Raw genomic sequence first — 23563 nt, 5'->3', positions numbered from 1 at the left:
CACTGAGAGTGCCCCCCCCCCCCCGCCCCCAACCGCACGACATCACCGAAGTCGAGCATACGAGACGAGTTTCTTTGCACCACTCACACCAGGCCGATATGAGCCCTCTGTCTCACCAAGTAGCGACAGCAGACATAAAAATGGGTTGCCCTGTTCACAAGGGAAGTACTGCAAAAAACATGTGAGAAATTAAAGAAGAAGATAAGTATAAGTGCTCAGTGGTGGGGCTGATCTGTTGAGTGCAGTCGTTTGGGTTTCCGTTCAGCCATGTTTGTTTGACACGGTAGCCTATGATGCTGCCGTGGAGGCGGAGCTGTGTCACTCACATTACTGTCAATCAGAGCTTTGCTTGAGAATAATCGTTTTTTTTCAAATTGGTATTCAGGCTTTTGTATTGATAATACTGTAGCCGGAAAAATAAGCAAAAATGTGTTTGTGCCAATAGACCATTAGGCTGTTGGCGTAAAATCATTTGACCAAGAAATGCAAAATGCAAACTCAACTCGAGGAAAATAATATCTCAGGAAATACTGTTCCTCTAAAATTATCTGCACAATTCAGATATACATTTTTTAAAGCTAGTTCATATTAACTCGCAGCGCAACATAGGTTTCCAAACGGCCAACATGTAGTATTGAGCATCGTCATCAACAAAATCACATTTTAAACATGCAATGTGACAATGTAATGTTGGAGTTGCTGCAATTTCTACTAGGATCTCTCTCTAGTGTGCAAAATGAAATGGTCATGTATAACAAACAGATGGTTGCATATGAGGCACTATAATACAGAGCCTCTCCATTTATGCAATGTACACTACAACGTTTCTGCAGAATAACAGATGTTGAATCGGAGAGTGGAGGGCTTCATGACTGCCCAGGCCAATTCTATTAGGATAATTAGACTATAAATTGGTTGCTGACTGCAGACGTCCTTTCCAAATCAAAGTGCTTGGCAGGATGCTGTACAGCAGCGTATAGCCGCGGTGCTGCTAACTAACAAACACTGCTATGATGTAACTCAATTTGCCAAATAACACTGATTAGTATTTTCATCAAATGCTGCTATTTGCACCATTGTAATGAGCATAATGGGAAAAGACGTTTGTTTGTGATCGCTGCTACAAAAAGCAGTGACAAATATTTCATCTAATTTCATCGTCTAATTTCCCTTCACTCACCAGGTAGTCTCAACTGCCGAGGTGGAATTGGGTGTTCCATTTTAACACGTTTCTCCGCCTCACCCTATCAAGCTTAGTGTTACATCCGACACTGTTTTGAAAATAAAAATAAAAGTGATTAATCTCACTGAAAAGCCTGCGGGGAGCCTCGAAAACATGCAGTTCATGCATGGATCTTGATAGAAAAACAAACAAGCCTCTACACCTCAATCCACACTGTATAGTGTGCAATACCACCCGGTGCTTTCTGGTCTGTTAGCGATCAAACACAGCATAAAATGTGTAACCTTGCACAAAAGGTGAGACTTGAGGCAATTAAATTTTGAAAAGGATGTTATTTTTTCACCAGGAGTTCCTTGAATAGTGAGTGCTTCAGCTACGGGAATCTTGCAGAATAGCAATGGCAAGCCAGTTGATATTTCAAAAGTAGACCTTATGCCCATTTTCCACTTTCATGCAGTTCTAAGCTTTAGATGCAGAGCAGTTTTCAGACACTTGCTATTTTAATTCAGTTTGAACTCTGGGACAAAATCAAATATCCTTCTTCTTACTCCACTACATGTATTTAAACCCTCAAGCTGCTAGTTTCTTGAAATATGTTCATAAAATTATTTCATGCATTCTTTTTTGGCTTTGATCCAGTCATCTTTATGGGGAAACAATGAGAGATGGAGGATAAAAATGACCCCTGACAAGTTGGAACGGAAATATCCAAATATCATAATATGCATGTAATTTATGATGACACATTAGTAAATTTAACAGCAACTGCCTATTAGTACTTAAATTGATTTTTAAATATAAGAGTAGAATACAATTTAGGTCTATTTTTGCTCTTAAGTAACTAAAGAATCGGTACGTCTCCCACCATGGCCAACGATTTGACAGTAAGCACTGTGCCGCCCCCCGCTGGTCCAACCTCAGCAACTGCACTCTGGAGTGAAAGCCCGCCGCTCTTGCACCAAAAGCAACCAGTTGAGCGGCACCACTAGGCGACGGCCCCGCATCTCGCCGGTGTTTAATCCAACTTCTTCCTTGTTTTCCCTCCTCATTCTCTTAATTCCTCATCTCCCTCTGTCTGTCACTCTCCTCTCTCCCTCTCTCTCTCCCTTTCATCTGTCTCTGTTGGGCCGTGCCCATGTCAGGTGACCATCTCAGTGGATGGCATATTGACCACCACCGGTTACACCCAGGAGGACTACACCATGTTGGGGTCTGATGACTTCTTCTACATCGGGGGGAGCCCCAACACCGCCGATCTGCCCGGGTCGCCAGTCAGCAACAACTTCATGGGCTGTCTTAAAGACGTGAGTGGCTCTGTGTGGGCGCGGTCCCTGTCAATTTGTCTGTAGCCGATCCAAGCTCACTCACACCGATGAAATACATGCTCACACGCACACAGGCTCTTTCTTTTTATCTGCCTCAAGCCAGCAGTATATCACATGCTCTTTCTACTAATCTGCCTCAAGCCGGCAGTATATCTGCTGCAGCAGCAAAATTTGTTGAACTAGTGGAACTCTTCACATATCAGCTCCCAGTGTGTGGTCGTCTGCGATTGGTTTAAGATATCATGATTTGTTGCGTTGCCTTGTGGGAAAGCGTCTCCATTTATTTTTCCATTTATACTGTTTACATCTCTAAGCTAATCAGTTCAAATGAAAGGAGCATTCAGTAGACTGCTAAAGGGTATAGACTTCTGAGTTGGGTTGGGAGAGTCTTGAAACTCCAGTGTTTTTTTTTGTTTCAAAACAGAGTGCAGGCAAGAAAGTGAGTTTTGAAAGGCATAAATGGCTCCTGGTCAAGTCATTGTTGTAAACGATGTGTGGAACAATTCTTCTTCTCGCACCAAACAATACAAAAGGCACAACGAGTGTTACTGTGTTCCTGTGGTTTCACTTCAAACAAGTTTGCCTTTGTTGTAAGTGTGCCACCGCCGCCCGCACACTCAGTTGTGTTGACTCCTCTGTGTGGCATTGTGTCACGTGAGAATCATCCATCTGTGCTGCAGATAGAAGCAGCATATGTGAGAGTGGGAGGTGTCAGACGTGTGGTGAGTTGAGTTGGCTCCTCGTGTTGTATACAGTGCCTCCTCCTGTCCCTGCTATCCACACCTCCCACACGAGCAGCCCAAACACACGCCGCAGGTGCCACACACCACACAGCAGGCTAGTGGAAACCAATCCGCTCTCAAAGCACTTTGTGTTGGCGCCGGCGGTCACGTTGTTTCATCTATTGAATGGTGTGTAGTCCCTCAAGTTGAAAATGCTCGAGTCACACCTACCCCGTTCTGTTCTTCATGCAGGGGGAAACGGAACGGAAAACGTAAAGGGAAACTCTGGTGAAAATAATGGACTCTGATTGGACGAATGAGCGGAAAGGCGCGACATCAGCTCATTAGTCCAATCAGAGTCCAATAGTTCCCAACGGATATACGGCGGGTATAGTGTCCTCTAGAGAGAGAGTGGCGTCAGCGGGGGACCAAAATGCGAGACTCATTGGCCAATGAACAGCCAAGAATGGGTCTCGCGCTACTTTTGCATGCTAAAATAAAGCTGATAATGTACAATTTGATTCAAGGGGGGAAAAACCCTTTCAGAGTACAACACAAACGGTCTATTTTGCTGCAACTCGACAGTGCTGCTTAATCCAGGACCTTACTTCCTGGAACTCTTGAGAGTAAAAAACTGGTCCATTGGAGTGAATGGAGATGTCGGGACTCTTCTATCTACACGGCTTTGTTTACATGTGTTGTGATTGATCGAATAGGGTTAGGGTTCATCGAACTTCCTCCGGTCTGTGAAGCTTATTTTTTTTTCTTTGGCCAAATTTTAACGGGCTAAAAAAGTACAGACTGTCTCTGGAGCATTTTAAGTTTGTGGAAGAGATAGACTGGCTACTAAATCGTGTATGGACACGTTTTGTTTGTGACACTCAGTCAGTAACATTGAGGCCGGTGCAGCGTAGGGTGTGGTCGGGGTCGGACGGGGGAAAGAAAACCTCATCTTTGAGAGCCGTGTTCAAAAGTCACGGCTCACAAAAGCGTGTCCAAAGTCTACTTTTTCAACCATAAGCCACATTTAACCTTTTTATTATTTTAACATATAACTCAAACCATAACCTTTTCTACACTAACCTTATCCAAGTTGTTTTAGGTGGCTAAACACAACCGTAACACAAGTTGTTAACGTTTTCAAGTTCTTAACATTTTCTTAAGGTCCTTACACATCAAGAGCGATGCGAATATACGGCACGAAATTGCGATGCGAGTTTTGACCCACCTGTCAATCACAGCCACAGATGTGTACACGTCGGAAGCGAATTTCTGAAAAATCGAACGTGGTTCGAAAAAATAAACACCGCAATAACGCTCAGCGAAACTTCGCCGTCGGTATGCACGGTTGCATTGACTGATATAGGTTCGGAAAATATTATTGACGTGCGAATTAATCGCACGAAAAAAACGTGCTCGGTGTGTAAGGACCTTTAGTGTTGTTACCTGACAGGTATTTTTGCCTGCTCTTTGGTTTCCCAAGTGACTCACTCCCAGATGGTGATGTGAAAGCAAACCATCCGGCAGTGTCAGGTTATGATTTTATTTAGGTTGTGTTCATTTGACGTTTTCAAATTCACGGTGGAGGCATGTTTTTTAGGTCGTGTTCGTTTGACCGGGAGGGAAAAGGCAAAATTACATCCATGTACACAAATATAGATTCGATTTCCGCGACTGCCAACACCAACTGCCGTGAGACCAATGCTGCGTAAACAGATGAGCGCACAGATTCGGATTGACGTGCGCACAGTCATGCAACACATGCACAGTCACACACTGCCACTCATGTGCAAGAGGACAGTTGCCATGTAAAAACTTTATTTCCCTCGACTTTCTCAAGAAATCACTTTCACTTCCTTCATGTCACAGCTTAACAAGCTGTCAAAAGGACCAATCACAGCCTAAAGTATGATGTCCTTGTAAATGTAATGACTTGTACGGAGGCAACGCGACGTGGCACCATCGCACTCCCTCATAAAACCAGGCTGATTGAATAAGTAATTACTTTTGCCATCACTTTTAATGGATCGCGCAGTAATCGCCCTATCTCTAACTTAATTATGCCCGCAGAATTACATTTTCATTATTTGGGTTGCTATCGGGAAGGATCCCCGGCGGGTCTTAAACCTCCCAAGGCGTTTAACTATCCTCTTCCCTCATCAAGGCGTGAGGCCTGGATTTACACTCAAACGTACAGACAGACAAAAGCGAGGCGGCGGGGAGAGGCGCCAACGGAGGAGAGGCAAAGACAATGGAGAGACGCGACGGCGAGAGAGAGAGAGAGAGCTAGAGGTGAATGGGAGGAAGCGAAGTCAGAGCAGATGGTTCGGAGAGCGGAGCAGTTAAGAGACTGTCAGGCAGAATGAGTGATCTCACAATAATTAGCTTAGCGATGGGAGATGCTGCTGAGAGAAAACGAGGAAGGAATAGCCGGAAGAGGGAAGAGCCAATAAAGTGTGTGAGTGGAATTTGTATAGTAATGAAAAGAGAAAACGTTGCAGGGAATAAATAACAGGCAGTGGCAATGTCAGCTGCACATTCTGGTGCAGACAAAAGAGAAGGCAGAGGACAGTGTGAATGGAAAAGCAACAGTCAGCCACATGGTGAGAGACAACTTGACATTAATTTCAGTCAGGACCACTTAAGACGCTTTTGAGAAAATCACATTAGACAAAATCATACATTTTTTATTCGATTTTTGGATTTACATTTGGCGGAATGGCTCTGTTCTGGGTAATATCCCTGTCCTTCCATGAGCACCGTGGGAAGCCTAAGACAGGGAATTACTGCAGCAGCAACATTTCAGAGTCTACCCTTCCAGTCTACGACTGAAAGAGCCAAACAAGACCCCCTAGAACAGAGCAATCATCAATGACAACACGATGACATTGATTAAGTAAAGCCACCTTAGGGCCTGTGTCCACCTAGCGTCTTTTCATCAGCTCCGGCGTCTATTTTCAATTCTTTCCAATGGGGGGAGAGCGTATGCGAGCGCACACGGACGTCTAGAGAAAGTGCACAACGCCCAGCGTCTTTTTTCTGCGTTTTTGTGCGCCCAACTCCCAGCGCTCCCAGCGCTTCCAGCTGAAAATATTTTAACTTTTCAGAAAGACGCTGGTGTCGGCTGCTCCTTTTCTGGTAACTAATCATATGGAAAAACTATCGCAACAGAGACAGAACGGCTCAATTGTGGGAGCAGATCGGCTAGACACTTAATATTTCTGGTGAGTGTTGTGCTTACTGCTTTTAATAGCGTAGCCTACCTGTGTTGTTAGCTTACTAGCTGTCAGCTATCAAGCTGAACTAACGTTACTTGCAGACTGCTTCCTTGTATATTGTGCGCTGGGATCAGCATTCCCCAGCGCACTCCCAGCGTTTAACGTCGGAAAAAGACGCTAGGTGGACACAGGCCCTTAAGGAGGAGCTGGGGAGGAGGTGGGCTGCAACGGTGGGTTAGTTTGGGGCTAGCCGTTTGCCAATCAGCGATCTGAGAAGCCGCAGACTGATTTTGAGGTCAGCTGCAGCTGAGATACTGGGAAGTGAGTTGGAGCATAGCTTGACTACGTTGGCCTGCCAGAACCTGCGCTAAAAGCTTCGTTCTTGTCCTTATGGGATATATGGGGTGAGGCTGCATTATTCACGGAGCTGCTAAGATATTGATATGTAGTCTACAGGTAGTATTGAATCTGCCAAGCGGGTGAGAACATTGTGAGAGAAAAAAAGTCTTGAAATGAGGTTCTTGAACTGGATGTGGGTGGTGGGAGGGGGTGGCGTGAGATAAGGGAGTGGGGCTAGGGGGAAAGGGGCCGTAGCTAGGGATAGGACGGTCTTAGAGAGTCGGGGTTCGAGGGGTGGGTATGGGAGAGGCTAGCAGTATATGGCGGTGGGAGGGTATGGGTAGGGCTATGAGCATTCTCCATGTTGAAAACAATTAGTCGTGTTCTTGAGGTACCCCCAAACATTGCCTTAAGTGTCATAATAATAATAATGGCTACGCCACTGCGCTGTGGGGCTTCAAGTTATTTGTGCTTATATGAGTCTGGACATACATTGTTTCCACACAGTTGTAACAAGTAAAGCTGGGAGAAAGTTCCCAGCCTCTAGTTTGAAGGAAACCGAGACTGAGAACTGAGTCGACACCAGAAAGGGACCGAGGAAGCCTGACAGACGGACAAAGCCCAGCAGAGTCCCAGGTTCCAGGTGGCTGGAAGTGCAGGAGGGAGAGTAAGAGGTGGTGACAGTCTGCGTCGGTGTCTTCTCATCCTGCGGTCGTTCGGGGGCCCGAGCCTGGATTATCAGTGGTGTTATGGGGCCGCGGCGAGGCTTTCATGCCGCCATCCGTGGCCAACCCCCCCTTTGATGCGCTCGGCCGCCGCCCCCTCCAGGCTCCACAAATCCACCGGAGGAAGAGGAGCAGGAGAGGAGAGAAAAGGCACAGAAAAGAGGCGAAGAAACCGTATGAAGTTTCTTTTGAGGAGCGTGTTGCCGCATACGTATGTGTGTTCAAAGCCCCCCCACATGCCATGATCATAATACCGCGTCGTGTTATTTGAGGCTTGCAGTGAGAGTGTGAAATCATATCTCTCCCACCCCCCGCCGCCCCGAGTCCACATATTCTTTCTCTCTTCTTCTCCTCCTCCCACCATCTGTCTCTCCTCTGCCACCTCCGCCTCTCTGTCTCCCTCCTCTCCTCTGCCACCTCTGCCTCTCCTCCACCTCCCTCCTCTCCTCTGCCACCTCTGCCTCTCCTCCACCTCCCTCCCGGTGACCTTGCTATCCACCCCCCACCGCCCCCCCATTTCACACTCCTCCTGACTCAATCTCTCTCTCTCTCTACTCCACTTCTCCCCACCTCTCTCTCTCTCTCTCTCTCTCCGCCTCTCATCTTCCCTTTCTCGGGGCAGTTTTGTGTAATTAAGTCCATGGTAGCGCTGTTGGTACGCCAGCTTTGCCATCCTGACGGCCAAATTAAAAATTGATTTCTTCGACTGATTCCATGCACTGGCTGGATGCTCTCGCCCTCCTCCTTGCCCTCTCTCTCTCTCTCTCTCTCTCTATCTCTCTCTCTCTCTCTCTCTCCTCCCACACTCCCAGCTTCATATTGCTGCCTCTATCTCGTCGTGTGCAGCATCCTCCGCGTCTCACCTTGGCGGGCCGATAAAATCTTCTGGACCCGACCGTCACCCACCTCCCCACCTCAGATTAATTTTAGTCGCCGTAAAGATGAGGAAGGCTCTGCGAAGCCTACCCGACCACATTCACATCACCACAACAGGGAACATTTGAAACTGGTGTGTGTGTGATGCAATCACCAGACTAAGATATCTGCATTGTATGTTCCTGCAATGCACAGATACGTTAGAATATTGATGTAAAATTTGAAACAAAATGTCGTTTACATTTCTAAAACGTGCCATTTTATGCGTCTGCAAAGCGACAATCTCAAAGTAAATTTGAAACGAAACGCCGGTTGATTTGAAAACCTCGTTGCCTTCCCGACGTTGAATGCAAATACCGGGGAAAACAACTTTAACAACTTTGGTTGTGTTCAGGCAAGTAAAACAACTTTGGTTAAGGTTAGGGGTTATGGTTCGGGTTAGGCTTAAATAACAAAAACCTTAAATGTTGACATGTGGACCACAACACCCCTGGCCACCGCGCTGTTTCAATAGCAGACTCTATGATGTGCAGTATATGACGTCGATAAGCCTAGATGTATCTAGAAATGCAATGTATTTTAGCTTCAGAAACGTTGACACTGTACCTATTCGTGGATTGCAGAAACGTACAATGCATGCCAACATTTTATTCTGGCGACCAGGCTGGTGTGCACGTGTGTGAGTGTGCGTGCACGTGCGTGTGCGTGTGCATGTGTGTGCACGTGCACATGTGTCACAGGGGCCTTTGCTCATTTATTGGGTCAGTGATTAACATTCAGGCTATATTGCTGCTCGTGCTTTCTTTCCACTTGTGCTTTTTCCACAAGGCAAGAGCAATCAATACAGTATATCTCCATCGCCATGCTGAAAGAGTACATTATGAACTACCATGGTCGATAATGTAAAATATGTAAAATATTGGCGTTAAAATATATTGACCTTTCAAAGCTATGATTAAAGGGTTGTCCATAACCCATGGCTTGGTTCACACTAACGCAGGTGCAATACTGTAAGGTAGGTGTACATTAAACACACACACGCACGCACGCACACGCACACACACACACACACACACACACACACACACACACACACACACATCCCAGAGTACATCAGCAAAAAGTGATTTTTTTCTGTGCTGGCGGGCTGCAGCGTTTTGGATTTGCAGAGTTTCTCAATGACAAAACAAATCAATGGAGTCACCCCTGAGGAGAGCTTTGGCCTGGCCATGGCAAAGCCATCAGAACAGTGAGGAGGAGAACTTTGGCCTGGCCATGGCAGAGCCATCAGAACAGAGAGGAGGAGAACTTTGGCCTGGCCATGGCAGAGCCATCAGAACAGAGAGGAGGAGAACTTTGGCCTGGCCATGGCAGAGCGCCATCAGAACAGTGAGGAGGAGAACTTTGGTCTGGCCACAGCAGAGCCATCAGAACAGAGAGGAGGAGAACTTTGGCCTGGCCACAGCAGAGCCATCAGAACAGTGAGGAGGAGAACTTTGGCCTGGCCACAGCAGAGCCATCATAACAGAGAGGAGGAGAACTTTGGCCTGGCCATGGCAGAGCCATCAGAACAGAGAGGAGGAGAACTTTGGTCTGGCCACAGCAGAGCCATCAGAACAGAGAGGAGGAGAACTTTGGCCTGGCCACAGCAGAGCCATCAGAACAGAGAGGAGGAGAACTTTGGTCTGGCCACAGCAGAGCCATCAGAACAGAGAGGAGGAGAACTTTGGTCTGGCCACAGCAGAGCCATCAGAACAGAGAGGAGGAGAACTTTGGTCTGGCCACAGCAGAGCCATCAGAACAGTGAGGAGAACTTTGGTCTGGCCATGGGAGAGCCATCAGAACAGAGAGGAGGAGAACTTTGGTCTGGCCACAGCAGAGCCATCAGAACAGAGAGGAGGAGAACTTTGGCCTGGCCACATCAGAGCCATCAGAACAGTGAGGAGAACTTTGGCCTGGCCATGGCAGAGCCATCAGAACAGTGAGAAAGTCCAAGCCAATAATCATGTTGAGCCCACAGACATTCTGCCTACAGAGGTTAATCCAACACAAAAAGACCCGGTGGATTTTCTCCCCGAGTCAATGAATTCTGAAGCCAGAAGTGATTATTTAGCTTATCAAATAAAATGAGAGGGGACCACCAGGGGTCCTTGAGGGGGTTCCAGGGTGTCCCCAGCAAATTGATGAATTGCTAAACGTCACCATTATTTAACTACCAAGAAGTGAACACAATTGGAGAATCTAGAAGAATGACTGTTTTAATCATAGTTTCACTGTTTCTCTACCTACAATACAGATAGTCATGGGATTTTGGACAAAATCATATTATCTAGCAATACAAACATTGTCAGATTTGGTTTGGCGGGACAAAATCGCCATCAAATGGAGGTCCGTAGCCCTAATGTGGTCTAAATGAGGGGTCCCTGATGTGGGAAAGGTTGAGATGCAACTGCACTAGAGGAAATCCCCATGACGGTCCAACATCACCGGAGGGCTCCTTAGCAGGTCCTATGCAGCATCAAGATCACCAAGAGCCAATGAGAACAACATTTATATAGCGAGCTGTTTCTGCCTTCCCACTTCCACTGTTGCTTTGATTGACGTCACGTTGGATCGTGCAAAGTTCTTCTGAGATGAGAAGTCATGATGTCAGTGATGAACTCTTATCAGGATCATCTCAGCTAGATCATGTTTGTGTGACTCCCTCTTGCCACAGTGGGTTCTGTTGTCAGCTAAAGAGTCAAATAGAGCGTTTCAGACAGAGGCTAGACGGGTCGATGCTAAAGGGACCGTATAGATAAGGACTTGAACTGTAAATCAAGCAAAGCTACTCTAGCTTCTATAATAACATATAGAACTGGAAATTAGCCTATACTGTAGGTCCCCTTTAGCGAATGTATTGCGTGGTTGAATAACCTGAAATGAGTGAAAATGCGTCCTCCCTCCACTGCCTTCCCTCACTTTCACCTACCTACCTGCCTCTTTGTTCTTTTCCTAACACCTTTAGCCAGGCGAGCTCGCGCCTTATTAGCCGCCAGTGTTAGCAACATCATGGCTAATTAGCAGGACTAATCTGCTGTAATGATGGCCTTATGAGGTGTGTATGAGGCAGCGTGGCCAATGGAAGAGATACCACAGGAGGCTTACGTTCAACAATAACCCAGCGTATCTTTGTTCGCGCCGTGTGTGTGTGTGTGTGTGAAAGATGAGAGAAGATTGGAGGGCATTTGAAAGGGATACCGTGAAAGATGTTTGCCTCAGAGGAACGACAGCAGCAGTCTGGTGAAATCCAATGAGCCACATCCCATTCAAATGACTGTAGAATGTATTTGTCTTTTTGATCTTTTGTTTTGTCTTATTATTTTTGCTATGTTACGTTTCTACTGTGCACTACGGCACCGGGTCCTGGACAAAATTTCCCTAAGGGGGCAATTAAAGTACATCTTATCTTTTAAAAAGCAAAATTAGCCAGCTAAATACACCAAGTATAACACACCCCACAAACCATAAAATGGAGTTTGGGTGAACCAGCTATTACTAAATATTTAAAAACGTGTAATTACTTGTATTTTCAATATTCAGTTTCAAACTTATTTGAAAGATAGTTTCAAAGATGCTGTTAGTTCAGATTAGCAAACATACCCAAGCACTAAATCTAGGAAATGAAAATAAATAAACTGACTCCCTTCAAGCTTCAAGTCACTTTTGGTGGAGCACAAAGTCCTTCATCACTTGTGTTAGTGGTAGGGAGTGGACTTGGTTCAGGCGATGTGTGCCCAGCACTTGGCGGATCCGGAACCGACACACGTGGGCCAGACTGCGAGGACACCTCTTGGCCTCCAGAAAGACCCTGAGAGCCTTGGGATCCACCCTCTCCTCCAGCTGTTCCTGCTCTGTGGTCACCAGGGCCGGGTCAGCTCCGTGGTCCAGCAGCAGCTGGACGAAGGCCATGTTGCACCTTTTAAGCAGCACCACCTCCAGCAGGAGAGAAGCCACGTCACGGGTCAGAACGCCAGCGGCCTGGAGCAGGAGGTGGAAGCAGTCCAGGTCTTTGCGTACAGCACTGATGTAGAGAGGAGACCTCTTGAGGGTGTGATCAGTGTCTATGTCAACAGGAACAGCAGCACGGTACATGAGGAGTTCCTGCAGTATCTCCAGCCTTCCATCCCGGGCAGCCAAGTAGATCAGGGTGTATGAGCCGTCTATGCTTCTGTTGGGGTCGGCCCCGGCTTCCAGGAGGATCCGGACACAGTCCAGGTGACCGTGGAGCACAGCATAGGTGAGAGGCGTCCAGTTATTCCTCTCAGCTAGGTGTACCTGTGCTCCCTGTGTGATCAGGTAGTGCACACAGGCAGCATGACCCCTGCAGGCTGCGTACATCAGAGGGGTCCACCGACATGCATAAAAACACTGCTCATTGATCTGCCTTCTGAAGTGGTCTTCCTGCAGCAGGCTCCTCAGTGTGTCCAGGTCTCCTGTACAGGCGGCATCATAGAGCCGTGTGTCACCATGCCCTGCTCGAACAGCCATTCCTTCAGATCTGTCACTGTACCACAAACACAGAAGGCATTATGAAGGGACTGAATGTGGGTTGGACATTATGACATCATAACATGACATCATAACATTATTACATCATGACGTAATTATGACTGATGACATCACTCACTGATGACATCACAATTGGCTCGAGTGACATCACTGAAGACATCACTCACTGATGACATCACAATTGCTCGAGTGACACTGAAGAACTCACTGACGACATCTTGAGTTACACCACTGATGACATCGCAATTGCTCGAGTGACATCATCTGTGAGCTTACATTCTACCCCTCCTCCCGAACCCCCCCCCCCACCCCGCCCCCAACACACACACACACACACACACACACACACACACACACACACACACACACACTAGGGCTGGGTCGGTTTGAAAATTTTAAAACCGGTTCGATATTGCCGTCTAAACCGGATCGAACCGGTATACCGATTTTTTTGTAATTAATTTTTTTTTTTTCTTTTTTTTTCTTTTTTTTCAAGCAGGGCTCCCGAGTGTGGCCCATAACTGTCTGTAGTGCAACTTCAGTCCACCTGATAGTGATAATACACCTCTAAGCTGGTATTGTCAACCAGCAATGATACTGAATAAAAAGAAGCAGGACACCTGTGTAACAAACACACCCTGTATTTATTTCTCATAACTATTCAGCTCAACTTTTCTTATAAACATCAAAATAATAAATGAAATAAGACTTCTGCCTATAGTGCAACTTGAGAAAAAGGCTAATAAAAACACAAGCAGTGCAATCAGAATGGATTGGCTTACAGCTGAGCTGCCTTATAAACTTCAAAACTCACAAATTCACACAATATAGGGCCTAGGCATGGGTCGGTTTGAACATTTTGAAACCGGTTCGATATTCCCCAAAAAAACGTATCAAAGCGGCTGCAGTTGGTGGCGATAATGCACCTCTAAGCTGGTATGCTGCCAACCAGCACGAACACTGAATACAAATAAGCAGAACCTTTTAACTGTAACAACACACTGTTTTTATTTCTCATAACTATTCAGCTTAACTTTTCTTCAAACATCAACATAATAAACAAAATAAGACTTTTGCCTACTAGTGCAACTTGAGAAGAGGCTAATACGAACAATAGTGCAATCAGAATGGACTGGCAAAAAAATAAAAAATAAAATAATATATATATATATATATATTTTTTTTTTTTTTAGGTTTTTTCGGTTTGCACGTGATCAAACCGGTTTGGGCTCGTATACCGAACCGAACCGGTAAAACCGGAAATCGACCCATGCCTAACACACACACACACACACACACAGTTGCTAGCTGGCACATTAAACTGTGCTTGGTGCTTATGAGCAGCACTAACATGGCCCTCTGTCAAGGCAAACAGTAACTAGTAGCAGGAGGTGTTTGGGGACTGTGAGGTCCTGGATTCATTCCCAGTCCCTGTTTGATTCTGCATGGTTTCTCAGCATCTCCAACTCCATGTTCAAAACAAGCCAATGTGATTCTCATTAGCAATATACATTCAAACCTTGATTTGATTTGATTTGATTTGATTTGATTTGTGATTGTTTGCTGCCCCAAAGGTGAGAATCTCTCCTTTCCACACCTGATTAGAGCCGTGCAGCATCACTTCTTCCTGTGCACAACAAGTGAAGCCTTAACATGTTGTGTTTAGTCAGCCTTAACTGTTACGGCTGGACTGTTGTTTCAGGAAATGCATTTATGTTCAGTTGATGAATTCCACACTTTGCACTCATTTAACCAAGCCGTTTGCCCTTTTGACACTCTTATATAACCTCTTATTGACACTGACAGTAGTACAGCACTTCAGCACGGGATCAAACCCAAGACCTTCCATAACTAAAAGATCTCTAACCTACCTGGTTCTGCTGCTCAGTGGCAGAGAACACTGAGAGAAACACAGGAGAGACACTGTTTCTATCACCTGTCAGAAAGTATGTGTGGGTGTGCTCCTACCTTGACAATATGGCCTTACAGAATGCTGTCTATGGTGTGTTCAAGTGAAAGGACAGTTACAACTGTGAAAGACGAGAACAATTAGCTTTTCTTTTAGCACTTAATCCATTATGAAGGCACACGCACACATACATACACACACGCACACGCGCACGCACGCACGCACACACACACACACACACACACACACACACACACACACACACACACACACACACACACACACACACACACACACAGACTAGGCCATAGGCAAACACTTTGAGCTGAAACAATAGAGTGTAGCTCATCAAAGCCCATTGGAGACATTTCCGACTGTCGGCGACACTCGGTGTTCACTTTGTCCCACGCATGTCCTGGAGCCTTTTAATGATCTCCTTTATTGTGCATGTTTACTGACATTTGTGAGCCACATTTTTTAGTGTGTTATTTATTTATTCATTTATTCATTTATTTATTATTTTGGGTGTTTGTAGACTTTATGGATTTGAGCAAGAGTTTTGTGGGGAATATATGATGCATTGTGATCAGAGCTTACTGTACTTGCTTGCTGACTGGGCATGTAGGCTAGACCCACACAATCCCAACACACACACAGTTCAAAAGAGTTGTCATATTTTGTGGGTGAGTTCCATCTTTACGTTTTGATTGTAAAAAGAAAATCACCTCACACATCCATGATGCAGGTATCTATCAACTGCTTAACCTGGTTTACCAACTTGTCATGGATCAGCCAATAGCAGCCAAGATCAGCCAATACGACGTACGTAGTAGATCGCAATTGCAATGACATGCTTTTAACCAGTAGATGTCAGTCCAACCTGGCAAGTAGTCTCCACCAAGATAATGGTTTTATTTGTTCACACTACACTTATCTGTTGAAGCTCCATTTTCTGATTTAGGCTGTTGACAGGTGTATTTAGACATACAAATCTTGCCAAATGAAGCATTAATTCATGCACGTACACATACAATCTGTGCTTTCACAATTGTAAATGGTAAATGGCCTGCATTTATATAGCGCTTTTATCCAAAGTGCTTTACAATCAGTAGGTACATTCACCCATTCATACACTGATGGCGGCAGGGTGCTGGCACACCATCGGGAACAATTTGGGGTTCAGTATCTTGCCCAAGGACACTTCGACATGCGGACTGGAGGAGGCGGGAATCGAACCACCAACCTCTTTTATCCAAAGCGATTAGTGGATGACCCGCTCTACCTCCTGAGCTACAGCCGTCCCACAATTACAGCCGCGTAATTGTATTAACGTAATGTCACACTCGCTCACAACAATGGCGTATCCACATTCACACACCACCAACCCGGGTCATTTACGGCGAATTCCAAAGTAACCCGCCTCTTCTCTCTGCGCAGGTGGTGTACAAAAACAACGACTTCAAGCTGGAGCTGTCGCGACTGGCCATCGAGCGCGACCCCAAGATCACCCTCAACGGTGACCTGGTGTTCCGCTGCGAGGACGTGGCGGCCCTGGACCCCGTCACCTTCGAGACCCCCGAGTCCTTCATCTCCCTGCCCAAGTGGAACACCAAGAAGACGGGGTCCATCTCCTTCGACTTCCGCACCACGGAGCCCAGCGGCCTGCTCCTGTTCAGCCACGGCCGCCCGCAGGGGCCCAAGGAGCAGAAGCCCGGGAGGGAGCTGAAGACGGATTACTTTGCCATGGAGCTGCTGGACGGCTATCTGTACCTGCTCATCGATATGGGCTCGGGCAAAACCAAGCTGAAGACCAGCAACAAGAAGGTCAACGACGGGGACTGGTGCCATGTGGATTTCCAGAGGGAAGGAAGGAAAGGTGAGGACAACCTACCCTAAAGGGATACGTTCACACACACACACACGCACACACGCACACACGCACTCGCGCACCTACATACATAATACACACTCCTCTTCTCACATTCAGACTACTCTGTCTACCTTTTCACATCTCAGGAATAATCCCTTTGGGTTATTCTTTGCAGATGAAAATACATATCTACCAAAAGATAGGACTTCACAATTCACACCCCAGGCTGACATGGATTATGTTTGATACTTGCAATTTTTACCATTTGTTTCGAAATCTTGCAGAACCAAAGATGCCGTTGGACTGTAGACAATCTGTACTCTCTCAAATCTCAATGCATTAATGTTTTGTTGACTCTTAGCATTTGGTGTATGATTCCTCGGGCACCAGATTGGTGGATATAGCAGGTTTCTACCGCCAGTAGGCTACCTGCTCTACTCGCCACTGGTCTACCTGCTTTTTTAGGTTTTCCGCATACCACGATGAGGCAAGTGGATGCACTACTTTTTTTAGTACCCCCTCCATCGAGGTTCAAAGCGAGCTGAGGCGATACCAAAAGGCGACGTCAAAACACTGCAGACTACTGATTGGTCAGAGAGAATCGTCTTGTTTGTGCACACATGCTAATGGTAGCTACCAGTTTAGCTTGCCCTCCTGGACGTAATGTTAGGATTTCCCAAACTCTTCTGTTTTTTCAACAGTCTTTTGTCTTGCTGCCTTCAGCAGCCTCATCGGAAATAAAATTGGTCTCCTTGCTTAGCTTCAACAGACGGCCATCTTTGAACACGAGCCTCCTCCCGCTGTCCTGACCTGCGAAGGCATTTAGAGCAACGTATAGAAATAGCCAATCTCCTTGCTGATGGACTCATTTGCTGTTGTAGGTCATATAGATGCACCAGTATTTCATAACTAGTTAAAACAGTTCCATGTAGCGCTTTGATTGTATGGACTATGTCGCAGAGTCACTATCTACTAACGAGCAGTAGGTGGCTGCATTGAGGGGCACCATTTGCGGTGGAAAAACAACCGCTAATACCAAAAGCAGAGCCGTGTACGCATCCGGGTAGTGCAGCGCTAGATTCCCTGCTTACCGACACAGGGAGTATGAGTCCTGGTCGCTGCACTAGTGTAGTGCCTCCTCTGGTCTGTCGGGGTGCCTGTTCGGGCCAGGGGGAGGGGAACTGGGGGGAATAGTGTGATCCTCCCACACGTGCTACGTCCTGCCGGTGAAACTCCACGCTGTCAGGTGAAAAGAAGCGGCTGGTGACTGCATGTATCAGAGGAAGCATGTGCTAGTCTACAACTCTCCTCAGATCAGCGGGGGGGGGGAGCAACGACCGGGACAGCAGGGGGAATCAATAGACCCTTTTCACAGCTGCCATTTTGTGTCTAAAAGGCAGGATAAACACAGGTGCAACCAACTCACTAATTAGGGCCCCAGCACTGGAACACCTAAATGGACTGTAAGTCGGAAACCCTAATTAATGCTTTGGTACACCTGTGTTTATCCTGTTTTTGAGACACAAAATGGCCACCGTGAAAAGGGCCTATGGGGGAGAAGATGGGGTGGGAATTTTAAGAAAAAAGGCGGAGCCGTGGAGAAGAAAGAAGAGCAATGTAGAGCAGAGTCCTGCGCAGGTCTGATTTTCAAGACCCGGTTCCGCCCGGCCCCGTGACGTGCAGTACCGACCCCGCTCCGCGAACCTGCACATATAATCAATCAGTACCGCAACCCACCCCGCCCCGCAGACATGAGACCCGCGCTCCGATCCGGAACCGCATATATATAATAACCGTTAATCTGCAGTGCAAACATTTTGTAGTGAACCTAAGGACACTGCCACCGTTTCACACGGGAGGCGAACAGCAGTCTTTCTGGCCGAGACTCGTCAGCTGATGTACTCTGCTATAGCTCTGCTATCAGACACACAGACAGTTACAGCAAGCAAAGTGACTTACCAGCTATTTCCAATATGTCCGGTATAATCCATACTGCCTTTATGATTGCTGTTGGAGGAACGTAAATCCACGTTGGGATGAGACCTCTCCACTTTCACGCTATCCATCCATGACATGTTCTTGCCTGTTGCTATGAAAACAGCCAGTGTGTATGTTTGACTGTAGTGGAGGGCGGCTAACGTTAGCCTACTATATTATCTGTCCGACTCATATTGTCTCCAATCAATCACCTTGACCGCAGCTGAGTTTTGAATGTTTTGTGCAGTCCATATAGCGTCACACAATGCACAGTATGCGCATACTTGAAACGATGCCGGTTATGTAAACAAAGCGAAAAACGTGCATCAGAAACTTTTCTCCTCTTCGAATCAGACCAGCTGCCAGACACACCCCCTGCCAGACACAACCCCTGCCAGACACACCCCCTGCCTCCATCTGAGTGCAACAGAAAAACATACATGGCTCATACGTTGTTGTTGTTCCACCCGCCCCCTGTCCGCATTTAGTTATTTTTTACCCGCCGCCCGACCCACCAATTTACAGAAGTGTATTTTTTTTGCGGGTACCCGGCGGGGCTCCGCGGAACCCCGACCCGGTGCAGGACTCTGATGTAGAGAGAGAGGTTAATAGAATCAAACAGTAGTCAAACACAGGGAGAGTGACTGAATTGACTGAGTAGTCTCACACATGTTGTGTTTGTGTGTGTGTGTGTGTGTGTGTGTGTGTGTGTGTGTGTGTGTGTGTGTGTGTGTGTGTGTGTGGTATTCGTGTGTGTTGTGTTTGTGTGTGTTGTGTTTGTATGTTGTGTGTGTGTGGTGTTTGTGTGTGTGTGTGTGTATGTTGTATTCGTGTGTGTTGTGTTTGTGTGTGTTGTGTTTGTGTTTGTGTGTGTGTGTGTGTGGTGTTTGTGTGTGTTGTGTTTGTGTGATCTCACCACTGCCCCAGGTAATCCTTCCTGCATGTGGGCTCAAACGTGAGCATCTGCATGCGTGAGAGTGTGTCTGATGAATGATCTGTAGGTGGGAAAGCACCTTGGACATTATATCTCCTCCTAATGGCGTCCTATCATCTGTGTGTGTGTGTGTGTGTGTGTGTGTGTGTGTGTGTGTGCGTGTGCGTGTGTGTGTGATCTCACCACTGCCCCTGCTGTAATTGGCTTTTAATAGAAAATTAAGACGGCGTCGTTAATCACAGAAAGAGAGAGGGCCTTTTCTCCTGCCCACTCCCCACTGCATTCTGCTTCCCTTCTCCTCCATTTAGCCTATTAGAGACACATTAGACGCCCCCTCTCTCTCTCTCTCTCTCTCTCTCTCTCTCCCTCTCTCTCTCTCTCTCTCTCTCTCGCTCTCTCTCCTGTCTCCCCTGTCATCTATTATGTCTGTCTCTTAAATCTTACATTCTGGTTGTTTCTCACTCACTCACTCACTCACTCACTCACTCACTCACTCACTCACTCACTCACTGGCCTTACTGTAATACAATCAGATATTGGCCAATTACCTGTAATATCATCCCCCACCAATCAGACCCGCTTCCAGAACAAAATGACTGATGGGCTAGGTCCACCGGCTGCGTTACGGCTCCGTGCAGCTGCCTGAACAGACCCACACGCATGTCATCTGTCAGACGCATGTGGGATCCGTGCAGCTGCCTGAACAGACCCACACGCATGTCATCTGTCAGACGCATGTGGGATCAGGCAAAAATAGAACAGGTGTATTGCTCACCTATTAACATGGGCAAGAGTTTGTTCCACCGGTTTTACCGGATTCGCACGGAGCCGTACCGTATCTGGTGTACATTGGGTTTTAGTCTGAATTGAGTTGGGGTGCACTAGTAGCAACAGTGTGCACTGGCAACAGCAGTGAGACATTGTAGCAAGCAGAATACACTTACCGTTCCATATTGTAGAGTATTGAGAGTAACAATAAAGTATTGGAGAGTAATAATACAAATGTAAACAGCTCAGCTGTTGTCTCAGACTGCAACAGGTGCAAGTACAATGGCTAATTTCATTTCATTAGAACGGAGGTTTGTTTTTCAAATTCAGGGTAATACTTGTTTCTTATTTCTTCATTTAGGACATTCAAACAAGAAGTGTGATTCGTCTCTGTCTTTTGCAGTTCACAAAATGTCCACAACCTCATTTCGTCAGAAAGCCGGGACTTCTTATGTCTTCCTCTATCAATTTCATGAGTGCGGTCACTGAGCCTTAGTTTAGATCAAACTCTTCTTTCTTTTGTCTTTTTTGATGTTTTGATATTTTACCAATAGTATTCATCACATGCTCTCTCTCTCTCTCTCTAGGCTCTATCTCGGTCAACAGCCGCAGCATGCCCTTCAGCTCCCCGGAGGGCAGTGAGATCCTGGACCTGGACAGTGACATGTACCTGGGCGGTCTCCCCGAGACCAAGCAGGACCTGATCCTGCCCCCGGAGGTGTGGACGGCGCTGCTCAACTACGGCTACGTGGGCTGCGTGCGCGACCTCTTCATCGACGGCAAGAGCCGCGACGTGCGGCGCCTGGCCGAGATCCAGAGTTCGCCGGGGGTCAGCAGCTTCTGCACCCGCGAGCTGCAAAAGAGGTGCAGCAGCGCCCCCTGTGGCAACACGGGCCTCTGCAAGGAGGGCTGGAACCGCTACATCTGCGACTGCACCGGCACCGGCTACCTGGGCAGCAACTGTGAGATAGGTGAGGAGGAGGGGGTGGGAGCTGTGGGTTTCACTATAGCTTTCACTCCAGACTGATTTGAACTTCCACCACTTTAAAGTAGATCATTAAAGTAATTTTCAATACATCTCATCTGGTTTGGGACATCACACAGGGTTCCCACTGGTACGTGAAATCATTGAAAGTGTGTAAATTTGAGAGAGAGAAATCAAGGCCTTGAATGTTTTTGAAAATAGACATAAATAGACATGGGTAATTGAAAGTGCTTGAATTTATATATATGTGTATGTATATATATATATATATATATATATATAGTGCAAGAATAGAAATAGTAGTTATTTTTATATATTTTTTACATGTAACGCAGAACAGTTGAGGAGTGTTCACACATTCAAGCCTCTCTCTTTTTTAACGGTTGTCTGTGAGTTTCTATAAAGACTGCTAGTTCTCATGCCCAATTCCCTCAGATTCAAGGACCAAAGACAGATTCAATATACATGTCAGTCCAGAATGATTTTAAATCAAAACAGAACTTCCACCGCTCTAAAATAGGTCATTTTCATTACACATTGATAGCTATGTAAATAGCAAGATATCATGTGCTATTGACAAAATGTGTGTTATCCCAAACTAGAAAAATGAGAGTAAACACACACACATCTCTTCTTATAGGTGCTGAGTCCAAAGTGGTTGTTATCCCAAACTAGACACACAGTTGAAAATGATACAGCGACACCCTGGAGTTTCATCACAGGATGCTAAAAGAAGAAGTGCTTTGTAGAGTGAACATTTCAGCTGATGATCTGGAGCTCATCAAAACAAACCCAGGACGAGCGTTCGACACGGGGAGACGTTCAAAAACAACACACTGCGTTGTGTTTGACACAACCAACCAGCTGCCGTATAGCAGGAGAGAGGGAGATGCTCGTGACCCGAAATGCCACCCTCAAAGGGCGGGTGGCATTTGTTGCCCGCTGGTTTGCAGGAGGCGGTGGGGAGGGAATTCGGGGGCTGAGAACGCAGAGAGGCTGGCGAGCAGTCGGGCTTACCGCCGCCATCTGTGCCAGTCACGTGCACCCAGGTGGGGCGTATGCCGCGGTGAGGCGAGGTGGGCAAAATAGCGCCGCGTACGTCTGGTTCATCCCAATTAGCTGCGGGCCGGGCGGCTCGCTTCACGCTCGCTCTTGGCAAAGTCTACCAGGGTGAGAGAGCCGCGGCGGCGTGGGACTTTGAGGGACAAGTAGGGTAATGAGGGAGGGAGAGACTGGATAGAAATCAGGACAGCGGAGGGAGAGAATGAAAATGTCTTTATTTCTGGAGACAGGGTTGATGTTGTAGGCGTATTGTCTGTGGATGCATCAGATGAAAGGGGTGTGACTTCTGCGGTGCTCTTCTGCCATCTAGTGGGGCTTTCTGCCACCACACGGACGGACATGAAGGGCAGTTTTGAAATCAGATTTTCTAATAATCAACACTAATAATATCTCTCTATCTCTATCTCTATCTCTCTCTATATATATATATATATATATTCTAATAATCAACCCTAATAATATCTCTCTCTATCTATCTCTCTCTTTCTCTCTCTCTATATATATACATATATATATATATATACGGTATATATATATATATATATATATATATATATATATATATCTAATAATATCTCTCTATGACAATAGACTCAACAGAGTGTAAGGGCTATAATGAGAAAACATGTAAAGCTTATACAGGACATGACTGTAGGATTTGATGCAGATGCTGCCTCCAGGATAGTATGTGATTTCTGCAATCCACACTCAATTGAAATAAACAAAATTCAAATCAGATGGCAGGCATTATGGCAGTAAGTCATATTTTCACATGTGTTGTGGATAGCCATCATGACTAACTGATATCAGAGGGATTATTTACCAGACAGTTTCTGGCCTCAGTAGTGCCCCCCACTGGCATGCAATCACATTGAGCCCCGTCACGGTGACTCATAGCCGATGGTGAGCGTGACACTTATCGACCCCACACTGCAAAGTGAGAGCGATCCTCAGGCAACCGTCACTCTACAGCCATTCTGACTGCACTGTTTCTACACACAGCCATTCTGACTGCTCTGTTTCTACACACAGCCATTCTGACTGCTCTGTTTCTACACAGCCATTCTGACTGCTCTGTTTCTACACAGCCATTCTGACTGCTCTGTTTCTACACACAGC

At 46.4% G+C, this 23563-nt stretch overlaps 1 protein-coding gene across 1 annotated transcript in view; it reads left to right on the top strand.

Annotated features, from left to right (window-relative positions):
• The window catches only part of nrxn2b (neurexin 2b), a gene marked incomplete at both ends in the record, with an annotated part of 582739 nt that overhangs the window by 38950 nt on the left and 520226 nt on the right, over positions 1-23563 (top strand). The window contains 3 exons of the mRNA XM_083639787.1: positions 2326-2487; positions 16286-16724; positions 20985-21368. Coding sequence (XP_083495913.1) covers positions 2326-2487; positions 16286-16724; positions 20985-21368 — 985 coding nt within the window. The remainder of the gene's footprint in view (positions 1-2325; positions 2488-16285; positions 16725-20984; positions 21369-23563) is intronic.

Source organism: Poromitra crassiceps, assembly GCF_964638095.1.
Source record: "Poromitra crassiceps genome assembly, chromosome: 7".
NCBI classification, from domain to species: Eukaryota; Metazoa; Chordata; class Actinopteri; order Beryciformes; family Melamphaidae; genus Poromitra; species Poromitra crassiceps.
Note: the sequence above shows the minus strand (reverse complement) of the source record. Positions and strands in the feature narration are given on the sequence as shown.